Source organism: Phaseolus vulgaris, chromosome 8 (genome assembly GCF_051622355.1).
Source record: "Phaseolus vulgaris cultivar YP4 chromosome 8, ASM5162235v1, whole genome shotgun sequence".
NCBI lineage: Eukaryota > Viridiplantae > Streptophyta > Magnoliopsida > Fabales > Fabaceae > Phaseolus > Phaseolus vulgaris.
Window position 1 is genome coordinate 40,990,253 of NC_143505.1, and position 16,175 is coordinate 41,006,427.

At 42.3% G+C, this 16,175-nt stretch overlaps 1 protein-coding gene across 1 annotated transcript; it reads left to right on the forward strand.

The window, feature by feature from the left end:
* Positions 1–466: 466 nt before the first annotated feature.
* Positions 467–5,290, forward strand: LOC137825010 (uncharacterized). The gene is made up of 4 exons (XM_090294404.1): positions 467–953; positions 1,050–1,129; positions 1,345–1,471; positions 4,490–5,290. Exons 1-4 carry the CDS (start codon positions 507–509, stop codon positions 5,024–5,026), a joined length of 1,191 nt encoding a protein of 396 aa, XP_090150530.1. The 5' UTR covers positions 467–506; the 3' UTR covers positions 5,027–5,290.
* Positions 5,291–16,175: the final 10,885 nt, after the last annotated feature.

Here is a 16,175-nt window from a genome sequence, read left to right on the forward strand (position 1 = left end):
GTTAATAATAAATATGATAAATAATATAATGAGAAAATAACCAATGAAATTGAATTATAAAGAGTAAAAAAATGAAAGTTGATGAAACGTAATATACAATTTCTGATCTCACTTAGGAGAGAGAGTGGCAGCTCTACATGTCATTCATGTGTTTTTAAACATTTGTCCAAAGCCATCACCAAACACAAACCTCTGTAACAAACTCATCATTTCCCTTTACTTTTTTGTTCATAAATAATACAGAAAATGAAAAGAGATGAATAAAAAAACATATTTTTATTTTCAGTTGTTTACTTCAGGGCGGAAGCTGAACAGTCACAAAAACAACTAATCTGAGCCGTTTGATGATGTTATCATAATGGGCACGTGTCTTACAATTGTCCTTTGTTTACACTTGATTTTATAAGAACCTAGGACTCCACCCCTTTCTTCACACACACACACTGAGACGGTATTTGTAAGTACACACCATCACCAAATCTCTCTCACTCTCCCTCTGATTTTGCATGGAGTTTAGTCCAAGCTTTCCTGAGAAAATTCACTACCTTTCTGGGATTTTCCCTGAAATCAAATCAGAGATTCCTGCGTCAGAAGAGAACACCAGCTTCATGTATCAAAACAATTTCAACCATTTCCAGCACCACCATCATCACCTGAATGAGCCAAATCAGGGCCACCCTGAAAGTTTTTTCACAGAGGGTCCTTCCTCCATCATCAACCCATTATTCTCTTTGTCCTCAGCAAACCATTCTTCAGGTGGACCATCTTCCTACAAATCCACTTACCCCAATGAATCCCTCAAAGGAGGCTATGCCAACCCCTACTACCCCATGCCTTATGCACCAAACAACACCAATGTTGAATCCATGCATGGTCACCCCAACAAGGTCATCTGGGACTTTTCCCAGAAAGTTCCCCTTCACTCTGGCCCAAGTGCAACTTCAGATCCTCAGGTGGGTACTTCACTGTCGCCATCATTTGCTTTCATGCTTCACTGGAACTGGAAATATTAATGCTAATTAGCTGTGGTTGTTGTTAACATGAAACAGGTGCAGAGGAAGACTAATGGCCAAATTCAACACAGGGTGACCAACATAATCAAAGGCCAGTGGAGTGCTGAGGAGGACAGGTATTTACCAAACTGTTCTCAATTCCATGCTGTCTGTCTCTTTCTCTTATTATCTTTTTTCATCTGCTATTAAATTCTTCACGGCTTCATATGGGGCTTTTAATAAGAATTTTCCTCATTGATTTTGCTACTGACTTTAGTGAGGTTTGTTAATGCTTTTTTGTCCATTATTCATCTGCTTGGACAAATGGTGAACCCTTTCTGTGGTTTTGTAGCGTCCTTGTCCAATTGGTGAAACGCTTTGGGATCAAAAAATGGTCCCATATCGCCAAGTTGCTGAATGGCAGGGTTGGGAAACAGTGCAGAGAGAGGTGGCACAATCATCTCCGGCCAAACATTAGGGTTACTTCATCTTCTATTCTTTGTTTACTTTCTCCCTCACTCTCTTACACATACATGGCTAATACCATCTTTCAGAGTTATACAAACATCTTCCAGCTGATAAAAAAAAAATACAAACATCTTCCAACAATTTTTCATCCTATTATAATTAAATAATTAAAAATATTGGTGCAAGGTGAATGGAACTGGTATCAAGACACATTGTGTTTTGGGTAAAATATTTTTTTTTAACTTAAAAATCAACTATTTTAATATTATTTTTTATATAAAATAATAACTTTTAGGTGTCAATTATGGCACAACTGGTGTTAAATATCATTATTCTTAGAATAAAATTTCTTTAACACTCTAATAGAAAAGAAAAACCATTTTACAATATTTTTAAAATAAATTTTAGATGTGGAATGAATGGAACTCGAGATATAATTGAGTTTCATAAAATACAATAAATGGTTATGTAAATATTCTTTGAATATTTTATATAGGATAAAAATTAGTGATATCATCTATAAAATATTTATTGAACACAATTGTTTCTCTTTTGAATATAAAATTTTCCAAGTTGAGATGAATTCTGGTATTAGGAGTAATTGTTATCACTGACCAAAGTTACACTAGAGGATTTTCCCGGTCATGTGGTCACCATGTGGAGAGTTAATTTCTCAATTTTTTTTGGATCTTCAACTTCACTTAAATTATAAAGCTTTAATATATTAATTAATTAAATAAATAAATGAATTAATTTATAGTATTAATAATTTTATTACAACATCAAATATTTGTAATTCACACTTATACGCATATTCGTATAGTAGAGAAATAATATTCCTTTTATCTACATTCTTTTTAACTAATTCCCCAAAATCTATGAGCATTTAGGGCATTTGTTTGTACTTTTTAAGGAGTAAAAGTCTTTGAAATTTACGAAAATACTTTAAAAAGTTTTATAAAAGTAGAAATGTTTTTTTGCCAAAAATGTTACTTTAATTTTTAAAAAAAAATTACAATTTAAAATTATATATTAATTAAAGTATGTTGGATTTTTTTTTATCTTAAATTCTGTGAAAAAATATCTTAAATAGCAAAGCTGAGCACATACCCACATTTACGTTAATACATATATATATATATATATATATATATATATATATATATATACATATATATATACATATATATATATATACATATATATATATATATACATAAATATATATGCTGATAAAAAAAACATATATATATATATATAAATTAAAATAAATATTTCTATTTTAATTAGATAATAATATTTAAAATTAGCTAATATTTTTGTAAAATATTTATAACTCTTATTTTCAAATTAATAATATATTTTTAGATAGGTACTTTATTTCTATTTACAGTCTTTATTAAAAATAAAATTATATTATTTCTCTTTCAAAGATAAAGTATGAGAATATTATTATATTTATATTAATTTTCTTTTGTTAGCAAATTACAAAATTTGTTACCATTTCTTTATATTAACTTTATTTGCTGGACTTTATTACCCTTTCTTTTACATTATTAGTTTGATTATAAATTATTTATAACGTTTGAAATACACTAACAATTTTCTTTTTCTCTTTTGTTTTACTCGACATTATTTATAACTCTATAAAATGTTTTTAGTTATACGCATTGATCCAAACAAGTTAAAATGTAAAATTTGGAGAAATAAACTACACTGATACTTGCTAAAATTTAATTTATTTTTGGTGGGTGTAACTTTAGTCGCAACATAATTTGGGAACATTTTATTTAGTGTGCAGTAAACTTAATTTGTTTTTAAGACAATTAATAGTGTATTTATCCAAAAAAATGTGATTAATGTGAAATAACAATGTTTATGATACATTGTTTTATTTGAAGTTTTAAAAAAATATATTTAGTTTCTCTTCTATTTAAAAATATTTAATATCAAATTTTATAAATATATATGTAAGTTGAAATTGGCCTCTCCATTTATATATGAGTTTCAAAATGTTACATAGTTTTTTTTCTGGTTCTTGCATACCATATCAAAATGTCACAATTAACCCTTATATATATATTTATTGGTATATACATGTATACCGATTCCTTTGTTTGTATATATACACCTATAATTACTTTTTCTTTCATTCTATTTGTTTATATCTTTCTCTTACTTTCATTACATAATATATAACATTTAATGAATTTCCCTTTATCTTTCCCTTTATGTTGTCATCTCTCTTTTCTTTGGAAAATTAACCTTTTCACACTCTTATTTTTCTATAGTTCTACTTTACAATTTCATTTAATAATAAAATATTATAGGATAATAATATATCAACAATCCACTTTTTTATTCCACCACAATACAACTTTCAATATTATTATTTTAATACTTTTTCATATGATTTAATTATAAATTTACTTTTTATTATCTATATTTATATCTAAATCAATCGAGTTATAAAGATTGTAAAGATGGTTAAAACATAGTGAAACTATTATTATCCCTTTTCTTTCTACTCCAATCCAGCCAAATGGCCAATTATATGCAGATGGAAAAAGGTTTATTAGAAATTAGTTTTTTTTTTCACTTTTACATTACAACCCCCATTTAATAATAAAATATAATATATTTTTAATAAAAATTAATATATATATTTTTAAAATAAAATAATAATATATATGATTGTAAAATGAAAATTAAATGTTACTTAAGGTCTCAACTTATCATATTAAAGATGTCAACTTATTATTGTTACATGTATTGGAAAAAGTTTATTTATTAGTTATTTTTTAAAAACTCACAATTCACACTGTTTTTATGATAAATGAGGTTGATGTGAGCAGTAATAATTTGATAAATGTGATGCATGAGAGTGTGTTGAGAAAGAGTGTCAACATCTGATTGTCCATATATATCTCAATCAGGGTTGAAGTTGAGATCTTCCATGGTTCATAGAATAGAATGGAGAACTTATCTAACTTGACATATGTACGCATTGTTGTTGTGTACCAATGCAGAAGGAGTCATGGAGCGAAGAGGAGGACAAAATCCTGATTGAAGCTCACAAGGAACTCGGGAACAAATGGGCAGAGATTGCAAGGAGAATGCCGGGAAGGACTGAAAACACCATCAAGAACCACTGGAACGCTACCAAGCGTCGCCAGAAGGCCAAGAGGCAGAGGAGCAAGCGGAGGAGCTCCAAGGGTGCACCCACGCTTCTCGAGAGCTACATAAGGAAAGTCACTGCGGCGGAAGAGTCTGAGAAGGAATTGAAGAACTGCATGAGCAAGATGAACTTGAATGAGACCACCAATGCGGGTCTCTTTCGGGTTCGGTACGAGAGCTCCGAAGGTGACTTCAGCTCGGAGGAGGAGGAGGTTGGGTGGAGCCTGCAGCACCACGTGCCATGTGGTGGTGATGGTGGCTATGTGCCACTGATGGTCAACGCTGGGGAAGAGAACCTGATTGATTACGAGGTTGCCTTGCAGATGGCACCGGAGGTCCAGATGAGGAAGGAGATGGATCTCATGGAGATCATCTATAGAAAAGGTTAAGGTGGTTTTCCTTCTCATCACACCGTCTTCCTTGTTTCTTTTGTTAGTTTCTTCTTTACTTTATCTCAGACATCATTCAAACTGTGGTTTTTCTTCGGTTGGGTTGCATGCCGTGGATATTTTAGTTCCTTTGTTTTGTCTTGTGATTTTCGGTTCGAAAGTGGTTTTGGTGGGGCGTTTGTTTGCTTCTGTTTCGGCTGTAACAACTAAAGCTTGCATGTTTTGAGTTTGCGTGGATACCTGGTGCAGACTGCCCTATTTGGTTTTAATTTATGTAATGCTCATTTCTATGTCTTCATTTCAACTGTGCAATAATCTCTAACCCTAATCTTAGGAGGAAAATAAAAATGAGAATAAAGAACTGCAAATAAGAGTCTGACTAATTCCAATTTCATTTTTTGTTTTCATAAATTGATTTTAAAATAAATTTATATTGTTTAGTAATTAATTTTTTAATGTTTCTTCGACTTTCATCTTGTTCAACATATTTTTCAGTCCACGTACTGCTTTGTGTCTGGTACCTTTTTCTGTAGTATGCCAACATTTGGTTACATCATATTTTAAAAATAGAATTCAACACACTTTAAAATTTTATATGTTTAAGATGAAAAGTAATTGAAGGGAGGAAATTATTTTTTTTGAAATGCACCAAAAAAACACGTTAACAAAAGAGAAACAATTCTCACTTTTTATTCAACATTTTTAAGTTAAAAAGCTATTTGTTTTTTCATAATGCGGATAATTTTTTTTTCATAATATATTTTTCAACAAATAGAGTAATTTGATTTTAAAACAATAATAGAGTATTTTTTTTCTAAGATTTTTTTATTGTGTTTTTTTTTTATCAATAATGAAAAAATTGAATAAAAAAAATAATATTTAAGAATATGTTATAACCTTATACAAAATGAATATTATATTAAATATCAGGATAATGATAGATTGACAACTCCAATTTTTTATATAATCACATTATAACTTCCAATAATATTATTTTAATATGTTTTATATAATTTAATTACAAGTTTATCCTTTATTATATTATTTATTTCTAAATCCATCACATCAAATATCGTATACAATTTCAAATGTTGTCAAACTATCATTTTTCTAAATATCATTACTTGCAAATGTCAAATATCATCTCTTCTCTCTCCTTAAAACAATGGCAAATGGAATGGCAAATGGATTTTATGAGAAAAACCGTAGACATCAACAATCCTCAAGTAACTATACAACGTTCTTCTTCTTCTCCAACGTTTCGAATTGTTTTGGGAAATATGATATTATAAAAATCTTCTAAGGTGGGATAGAGTTAAAGATTCATTGCCTGCTAATTGAATAGTTGAATAGAAGGAAGAAGGTTTGGGTTTGTGAGAGTCTTTGATGTGGCAAATGTGTTATGTTTGGAGAAGGAACTGGACCAAATATACATATGCAATATGAGGCTTAATATTAATCTGCCATGGTACAGGAGAGCTGAAAATGGTTCAAACATGGAGGTAAGAAAACATAATATGATATAAGGGAGAAGAAAACTAAGGAGGTGAGAAAGGATACAAGGGAGAAGAGATATTAGGAGGTGTGGAAGAAAAAGAAAAAGAAAAAATCTTTCGTTGATGCATTTAGAAGACCTTCTTCTCAGGAGATGTGGAATGTTCCTATCATTGAAACTCAAACAAATTTTACCTTGGATGGAAAGCATTGCGATCAGTCAGACAATACCAGAATTAGACTTTTCTCAAATATGTGAGGAATTTATAAAGGGAGGTATGAATATAATCAAAACAAGGTATATGAGAGATAATTTGGTTTTATTAACCCCAACTGAAAGCGATCGAATGAAAGATCTTATAGATATGAACAAAGCGTGGTTCAAAAGCGTTTTTGAAGTAGTTGATCCTGATCCTGCCTGTTGACCGGAACGCTGGAAACTGCCTCGTCAAAGGATCGACGTGCGCACCGCTTCACACCTCCGTTCCTCTTCGAGATCCACCTCAAGAACCTGCAAAGAAACAGAGCGGCGCCGCTGCGGCCGATCGCACTCCAACGCCCAAGTCAGGTACCGAATCACCAAATACTAAGAGAACAAGAACCGTGCAAATCCTCTCTCACAGTCAGCTCTATAACTCGCAAGCGTAAAGAGTATAAACTGAACGTGCGTACCTCAGAAAGTTTGTTGAGAACTCTTATATACCTGGTTGTTTTCTCTCTCCTGGCAGTTACAGACCTGGACACGTGGCTCGCATCCAGTCGTACACGTGCCATCATCTGGAGCCTCCTTGACTTGGCGCTGCTTCTACTCTCATTTTGGCTAAGTTACTTATGCATGGTACTGCCCAGTGCATAGCTAACTTGGGAGTGCGATCTCTACTGGAATTGGCGAGTTAGGGTGTCCTCATACACCTTCCCTGTGGTCTCGCCGGCCGCCTTCGTAATTTGCTTCTCCTTCATCTTCGGCGATGTGCCTTCTCTGGTGATCTCCAACTGCCTGGTCGCCTGAGTTCACATCTCGCGACTTCATCTTTAACCCGGTGATCGCCTATTCTGATATGCTGGAGATCGGAACACGCCAACTTAATAACTGGCGGCTTCACGAGCCCCCCGACTTCCTTTCCTTCTGCCAGCCTGGCGCCTTGCCAACACGCCTATACTGTAGCAGGATGCCACGTCATCACTCCCGGCTACCAGGGCGGTACACAAGCCCCCCAGTCTTAAGCGAAGACTTGTCTAGCGAAAAGACTGAAAGAGTCACGTCAACACCGGTCTACGTGGCACTGACGCAGAATTCCAAACGGTTGTACCTTCTGCTTTTCTGACGCTCCACCAAACCCCTCGCCCATCGCTTGACACGTGGCTTCATCAACGGCTCTCTTCAGTTGCCGTTTGCGCTTCCTAAACCCATTTCGAAAAAACCCTTAAACCTGTTTTCACTCAACACTGTTCCATCACTTTCCCTCGCATTCATGAACGCTCTAACTTTCTTCTGCGGAAAACTCTCAGCGCTCTCCAGCATTCTGAATCACCATCAACCTTCATCGTCATCCTGATCATCAAAAGGTACCTACTTTCCTTCTTCTGCTGGTTTTCCTTGCATTTTAACCGATTCGCGTCATCCTGTAACTGCCTGGTGCATACGCTGTGGGTTGCTTTTCCATTTCTCCTTCTGCATAACTTAGGGCTTCGTCAATCGTCGCAACGAACCTACATTCGTTCGTTTTTCACCTTCCTTCTATGATCGAGTCAGCCTCTGTAACCCCTGATCATTTTTCCTTTTCTTCTTCCTTTGCAGCTGCAACCATGACTCGCACAAAGATCACCCCGAATCCTCCTCCTTCATCAAGAAACCCCCCTTCTCAAGCACACGATCCACCACGAGTTTGTGGCGCTTCATCTTCCCAGGCTGAGAGGCCTGCGTCTTCCCGTCCTGTCCTGGCCCAGGCGACTCCACCTATCGCCGGAGGAGCCCCCGTTCCCTTGCCAGACTTCAAAACCTTGTATCCCTGGGCCAACTCGACCCTTCTGAGGGAGACATCCTCTGTGAACACTGCGGGAGCAGTTTTGCGGTTGACTAAGGGGGATGAGCCTCATCAATCATTTCATAAGGAACACGACGAAAGGATGATGGTGCTGCCTTGCCCCCCCGATCTGCCTGTTTGTGCCGATGACAAGGTGAGTGCCGACGGGCCTTTCTGCTTCGTCTACACGACCTTATTCAAGAAGGTGAAGCTCAAGTTCCCTTTCACCCGATTCGAGAGGGAACTCCTTACCGAGCTCAACATTGCCGCCGCCCAGCTTCACCCCAACAGCTGGGCGTTTGTTCGAGCTTTCCAAGTGATGTGTGACCATCTGGGGTTGCCCGCATCAGTGGACGTGTTCCTATTCCTCTTCGAAGCCAAGCACCCAGGAGACCGCCTGTGGGTTAGCTTGAACGCGATTGCTGGGAGGTCCATCTTTGCTATCTTCCAGCAATCCTACAAGGACTGGAAGGGGAAGTTCGTCCAAGTACGCGCTAATGACAAGGACGCCTCCCTTCTCGACGGCTTCCCCTTGTACTGGGTGGACAAGGGGAAGAAAGAGTCCAAGAGCTGCTTCAGGAGACCCAGAAGTCCTGACAGCATGGGAGCATTGGATAGAGATCTCTGTCTCTTCTGGAAAAGGGTGGCGGACGCCAACATTACTTTCCTTACCACCACCTTGATCTGCTTCGAATTCTACGAAGACCAGCTAGAAATTCGAATAGGTTAGAACATTAAAAACTGTTGTTTTAATATTGCTTCTGTTTAACTGTTTCTGGGCGTCTTGTGCGTTATGCGCAAGACTTTGGTTTTATCTTTCCTGCACATGTCATCTGCTTTGCTGTGTACTACCTTACGCACTTATTTTTTCCTTGAGTTAACCCATGCATTTTCGTTCCATGTAGATAACATGTTGGGCAAAGGCATGCTCGCTGAACTGAAGGCGCTCGCCCGAAACCACGGGTTGGCGACGGGTTCTCAAACGGTGCCTAACTCGGTGGTGGAGACAGCAATCGTCCACGGGCGATCGCCACCTAAGGAACCTGCCCAACGCAAGAAATTGGTCCTCAAGAGACCTAAAAGGAAAGCCCCTCAGGTGATCCACGAGGAAGAGGAAGAAGATGACGAGGCCACCGAAGACGGTTTGGTCTCAAAGAGGAAGAGGGTGGCACCTTCTTCACCGCCTGCTCCACCCCCTCTTCCAACCTCAACACCTCCATCGACGCCTGCTCCTCCTCCATCATCGCCACCCCCACAGGCTCCTGCCTCACCAGTCCAAGCAGTCCCACTGGCCACTGCGCCACCTGCAGTTGAGGCCCAAGAGCCAAACTTCATGGAGAACCCCCCAAGCGCCTCTACACCATATGTGTCAGCTGGAGGGGGTCCCCCTTCAAACACCTCAGCTGCAGAAGTTGCTCCAATCGAGGATGAGGTTGCTCATACCTCTCCGATTCTGATCACCGAATCCCCGATTCCGTCGCCACGCCAGGAAGCGCCTACTGAAGAACCCGCTAAGGAAGGTGACGACGAGAACCAACAACAGGCTCACCTGGTGCCTCTCCAAGCAGCAAACCTCCCTTTGGAGGTCACAAGGATGTGGGAGCCTCTAACTGCCAAGCTGAAGACCATAGCAGAAGATATCCCGGCGATCATAACCAGAGCTGTGGAGAGCTCAACCAGGAGGCTCCAAGACGACCTCTTCAACCTCAAAACCGAAAACAGCACCATGAGGGTCGAGGTGGAGAAGTTGTCTTTCAACCTGACGCTCGCAGAAATCGAACACTCCCGAGTGGAGGATGCAATGAACACCGAGCTCAGGCTGGCGCGCAAGGAGGCCACTGACCTTCGCCACAAGGTGCATCAACTTGCTCAAGAGAAGGTCGAACTGGAGAGCAAGATTGTGCCTCTTCGCGTCAGGGTGGTTGACCTGGAGGCTCTCATGAAAACTGACGCCGCTAAGGTGCAGAAATTGGAGCAGAGGTCAGTTGACCGAGAGAAATTCCTTGGGCAAGTGGAAAAGGCAAGGGACGACGCCATAACCGATCTTGCCGAGGCCAACGCAGAGAAGGGAAAGGTGGCTGCTGAATTGGCCCAAGCACAAGCGGAATCCAAGAAGGTTACTGAAGACCTTCTCCAGGCTCAAGAGACCAATGAACAACTCAAGAAACAGGTTGAAGAGCTGGAGCAACAGAATAAAGAGCTAAAAGAGCAAACTGAAGACCTCAAGAAGCGGATTGAGGAACTTCAGAAGCAAATTGAAGAACTCAAGCTGAACTCTGCTCAAATTCTGGCTGCTGGATTCGAAGCTGCGCGGGAACAATTTGCTTGCCTGTTCCCCGACCTGGATCTCAGCATGGTGTCGCTGAACAATGAAGTGGTGGATGGAAAAGTCGTTCCTGCTGAAGACTAATCAACTCTTCTTCATCTGCTACCTTCGTGCTTTCCCTTGTATTATAACTTGTAATAAACTTTATGTCCCTTCGTATATATGCTCTGAACTGTTAACTGTTAATGACAAAGGTCTACGTTTTTCCTTTTATAACTTCTTCACTCGCTTCAACTTTCCTTGCTTGTTTAATTTCAAAGAAATGACTTAGGAAAACTGTAGGTACAACCTTTGACTTAACTGCTTCGGATCACTTCAGCCTTAAGCAACAAACACTTAACAATTCGTAATCTTAAGGCAATTAACCTTATCGTAAAAATATCCCTCAAGCAATGAACTGCAACTCAGTCACTGGCTTAAACACCGCTCCACTCGACCTGCTTCATCAAACAGGTGTTTTAACCTTCTCGCCGCTGTTTGAACTCTTCCTGATTGCCAAAGACTCTTGGTGATATCAGCTTCTTTCTAGCCTCATGCTTTGGCCATTGCTTCTTTGTCTGGGGGTAGAAACGCCTTTTGGGATCCTTCTTTACCTCCCTGAACTTCAGAACAAAAGACCGGGTGACTAGGCGTTCTCTTCGAACCTACCTTAGCCACCTTCCAAACTTCTTCCACCCTCTGCACCATACCTGAACTCGTTCGAGACGAGAAGGATTTTATCTTGCCTAAGCTCGCATGTAGGCGAGAAGGTCTTTAACTCGCCTGAACTCGCTCATCGGCGAGAAGGTCTTTAACTCGCCTGAACTCGCTCATCGACGAGAAGGTCTTTAACTTGCCTGAACTCGCTCATCGGCGGGAAGGTCTTTAACTTGCCTGAACTCGCTCATCGGCGAGAAGGTCTTTAACTTGCCTGAACTCGCTCATCGGCGAGAAGGTCTTTAACTTGCCTCCACATTGCCCCAGGGGTTACATCTTCTCGCCCCCAGAAACACGGAGGACTTTTTACTCTTCCTCGCTTGCACTCGCTCGACGGCGAGGAGGTCTTTATCTCGCCTCAGAACACGCGAGGGCGTTGAGGTATTTTATCTGGTGCCTCCGATCACCGAAAAGCGATGAGGACTTTAAATATTTAACTGGTGCCTCCAATCGCCGAAAAACGATGAGGACTTAAAACTTTTTAGAAAGCATGCGATATATCTTTACTTGCCTTAAATCACGTACAAGCGACAAGGTCTTTCTTCAAAACTTTTGGAAAATAGCAAACATGCAATCTGAAAACGCCTTATACTTCGAAAACTCTTCTTTTATTGGGTGGCCTCATTAAAAACCCTCCTTAGGGAAAAAAGAGTGCCCCCTTCAAACTTTTTCATCAGAGACATTGTAATATGACCTTTGTGTTTGTCTTTACTTACAAAGCTCTTAACTATAGTACAACTTCAGGTGCGTGGCGTTCCAGGTGTGAGGAATCGCCCCTCCTTCCAGCGTCTCTAAGCGGTAGGCGCCGTTCCCGAGCGCCTCGGTTATTCTGAACGGTCCAGTCCACTTGGGCGACAGTTTATTCTCCATCTCGTACTGGTGGGCCTTCCTCATCACCAGATCGCCCTCTCTAAACTGCCTTGGCATCACCTTCGAGTTGTATCTTCGTTCGATCCTCCTCTTCACCGCCTCCGCCTTTAATCTCGCCTCTTCCCTGACCTCATCCAGTAGATCCAGGTTTAGCCTCCTCTCTTCATTCGAGCCTTCCTCTACGAAGTTCTGGAATCTCGGCGAGCTCTCCTGGATCTCCACTGGAATCATGGCATCACACCCATAGACCAAGCTGAACGGGGTCTCATGGGTTCCTGACTGCTCGATGGTGTGGTACGCCCAGACTATACGGGGTACCTCCTCAGCCCAACTTCCCTTGGTTTTCTCAAGCCTTCTCTTCAAACCTCTCAACAACACCCGATTAGCTGACTCCACCTGGCCGTTTGTCTGAGGGTGCTCGACGGATGCAAACACTTGTTGAATTCCCACCCCTTCGCAGAGCTTCTTCAACAGGTGGCTTGCAAACTGAGTCCCATTATCCGACACCAGGCGTTTAGGCACTCCAAACCGGCACACGATGTTCTTCCACACGAAACCTTCGATCTTGTGTGCGGTGATCTGGGCCACTGGTTCTGCTTCGATCCACTTGGTGAAATATTCAATCACCACCACCAAGTACTTCATCTGCCTGATCGCCAGCGGGAAAGGTCCCAGGATGTCGATTCCGCAGGTATGAAATGGCCAAGGGCTATAAATCGACTTCAACTCCTCGGGAGGCGCCTTATGCCAATCGGCGTGCTGCTGGCATTGTTTACAACATTGGGCATACTTCTTGCAATCTTCTCTCATGGATGGCCAGTAGTATCCTGCACGGAGAGTCCTCGCGGCTAGAGCTCGACCCCCGATGTGGCTTCCGCATATACCTTCGTGGAGCTCCGCCATGATTCTCGTGCACTTCTCGCCGTGTATACATTCCAGGAGCGGGTGAGTGAACCCAAACCTGTACAGATCGCCATCAATGAGGGTGTACTTGCTAGAATTCTTCTTTACCTTCCTAGCCTCAGTCGGATCTAGCGGGAGAAGGCCATCTGCCAGGCACCGCTTGTACTGTGTTATCCAAGTGTCTGGCTCATGGGTAGCGCAGACCTGCACCACATTCACCTTCTCTCCTCGACATGCTCTAATTCTCGGCGATCTCAGAGTTTCTTGCGTCAGGGACTTATGGCTTCTCGCGGCGTTCTCCGTCGACTTGCTGATCTGAAGGACCAGGTGATCTGCCACAAATGCTCTCGGCGTCTTCAGAGTTTCTTGAATCACCGTCCTCTGCCTACCCCCCTTGCCTGAGCTGGCGAGCTTAGCTAGCAAGTCAGCTCGGGCATTCTGCTCTCTGGGTACATGTACTACTTCAAAGGAGGCAAAGGAACTCTTCAATTCCTGCACATACGCCAAGTAAGCCGCCATTTGTGGATCTTTAGCCTGGAACTCGCCTGTTACTTGCCCCGTGACTAGCAGCGAGTCACTCTTAGCCATCAGCACCCTAGCTCCCATCTCCTTGGCCAGCAAAATTCCGGCGATCAGCGCCTCATACTCTGCTTGATTGTTACTGGCTTTGAAGGCGAACCTCAGAGATTGTTCGATCAGCACGCCGTTGGGTCCTTCCAATATGACTCCAGCACCGCTGCCCTGCTGGTTCGACGATCCATCCACCGAAAGTACCCAACGGAAATCGTCTCCTTCAACCCGCGTCGCCTCTGATGAGAGCTCAACCACGAAATCTGCAAAGATTTGCCCCTTGATCGGGCCTCGGGGCTCATATTTAATATCAAACTCTGACAACTCTACTGCCCACTTCACCATCCTTCCCGCAACGTCAGGTTTCTTCAAGACCTTCTGGATGGGCAGGTCAGTCATCACCAGTATTGTGAAACTATGGAAGTAGTGGCGCAACCTCCTCGCCGAAAATACCACAGCCAGCGCAGCCTTCTCCAGGGCCTGATATCTCGTTTCGGGGCCCTGCAACACCTTGCTCACAAAATAGATAGGCTTCTGAGCCTGATCTTGATCCTGGGCGAGCACCGCACTCACCGCTCTCTCAGTTACAGCAAAATACAACCTGAGAGGGGTTCCCGCCAGCGGTTTGCACAGAACCGGCGGGCTCGCCAGATACTCCTTCAGCTTGACGAAAGCTTCCTCGCACTCTTTCGTCCAAACAAACTTATTATTTCGCCGCAGACACTGAAAATAGGGATGCCCATTTTCTCCGCTAGCTGACACGAAGCGAGATAGGGTTGCCATCCGACCTGTTAGCTGCTGGACTTCTTTCACCGTAGCTGGGCTCCTCATCGCCAAGATGGCGGCACACTTGTCTGGGTTGGCTTCTATTCCTCTTTCAGTCAAGAGGAAACCCAAAAACTTTCCAGCCTCCACGCCGAAAATGCATTTCTCCGGATTGAGCTTTAACCTGAACTTGGCAATCGTTGTGAACAATTCTTCCAAGTCGGCAACGTGCTTGCTTTTTTCCGGCGAGGTCACGACCATGTCATCGACGTACGCTTGCACGTTCCTTCCCAGCATTGGTGCAAGTACTCGATCCATCAGCCTCTGGTATGTGGCCCCCGCGTTCTTCAGCCCAAACGGCATCACCTTATAGCAATAGCACGATCTCTCCGTCATGAAGGCTGTCTTCTCTTCATCCATGGGATGCATCTTGATCTGATTATATCCCGAGAAGGCATCCAGGAAACTCAGCAACTTACACCCTGCAGCACTATCAACCAGGGCATCAATGCTTGGTAAAGGATACGAATCCTTCGGGCAAGCTTTATTCAGATCGGTGAAATCGACGCACATGCGCCATTTTCCGTTACTCTTCTTCACCAGTACGACATTTGCCAACCATTCAGGGTACTGGACTTCCCTGATGTGGCCTGCAGCGAGGAGTTTCTGGGTTTCGTCCCTGATCGCCTGTCTCCTCTCTTCATTGAATTTTCTTCTCCTTTGTCGCACCGGTCTCACCATGTTGTCCATCGCCAGATGATGGCACAAGAAGTCGGGATCGATCCCGGGCATGTCCGAAGCGGACCAAGCAAACGCGTCCAGATGCCGCTCAATCACCTTGGCGATCTGGTCCTGGAGATCGACCTCCAGAGATCTTCCGAGCTTGAAAACTTTCCCTCCGATCTCCTTCTCGAGCCACTGCTCGACAGGTTTGGTAAAGGATACGAATCCTTTGGGCAAGCTTTGTTCAGGTCGGTGAAGTCGACGCACATGCGCCATTTCCCGTTACTCTTCTTCACCAGCACAACATTCGCCAGCCATTCAGGGTACTGGACTTCCCTGATGTGGCCTGCAGCGAGGAGTTTTTGTGTTTCGTCCCTGATCGCCTGCCTCCTCTCCTCGTTGAACTTCCTTCTCCTTTGTTGCACTGGTCTCACCAAATTGTCCATCGCCAGATGATGGCACAAGAAGTCGGGATCAATCCCGGGCATGTCCGAAGCGGACCATGCAAATGCGTCCAGATGCCGCTCAATCACCTTGGCGATCTGGTCCTGGAGCTCGACCTCCAGAGATCTTCCCAGCTTGAAGACCTTTCCTCCGATCTCCTTTTCGAGCCACTGCTCGACAGGTTTTGGCCTGGATTCTCTGGCGATCACCGCCCTGGCGATTCCCTGCTCCCTCGCTTCCTCAGGGCGATTCCGCTCCTCTTCCTCCTCCAGACCAGCATTCTTCTCCCCCAGCTCAGCGTCCACCATCTCCACATCTCTTCCGGCGGCCTCCT

Bases quoted from the DNA above. Each gene is read 5' to 3' on its own strand.
- LOC137825010 (XM_090294404.1), top strand. From the start codon at position 507: ATGGAGTTTAGTCCAAGCTTTCCTGAGAAAATTCACTACCTTTCTGGG. The intron at 954-1,049 runs GTGGGTACTTCA...AACATGAAACAG, and splicing joins GTGCAACTTCAGATCCTCAG to GTGCAGAGGAAGACTAATGG. The intron at 1,472-4,489 runs GTTACTTCATCT...GTACCAATGCAG, and splicing joins ATCTCCGGCCAAACATTAGG to AAGGAGTCATGGAGCGAAGA.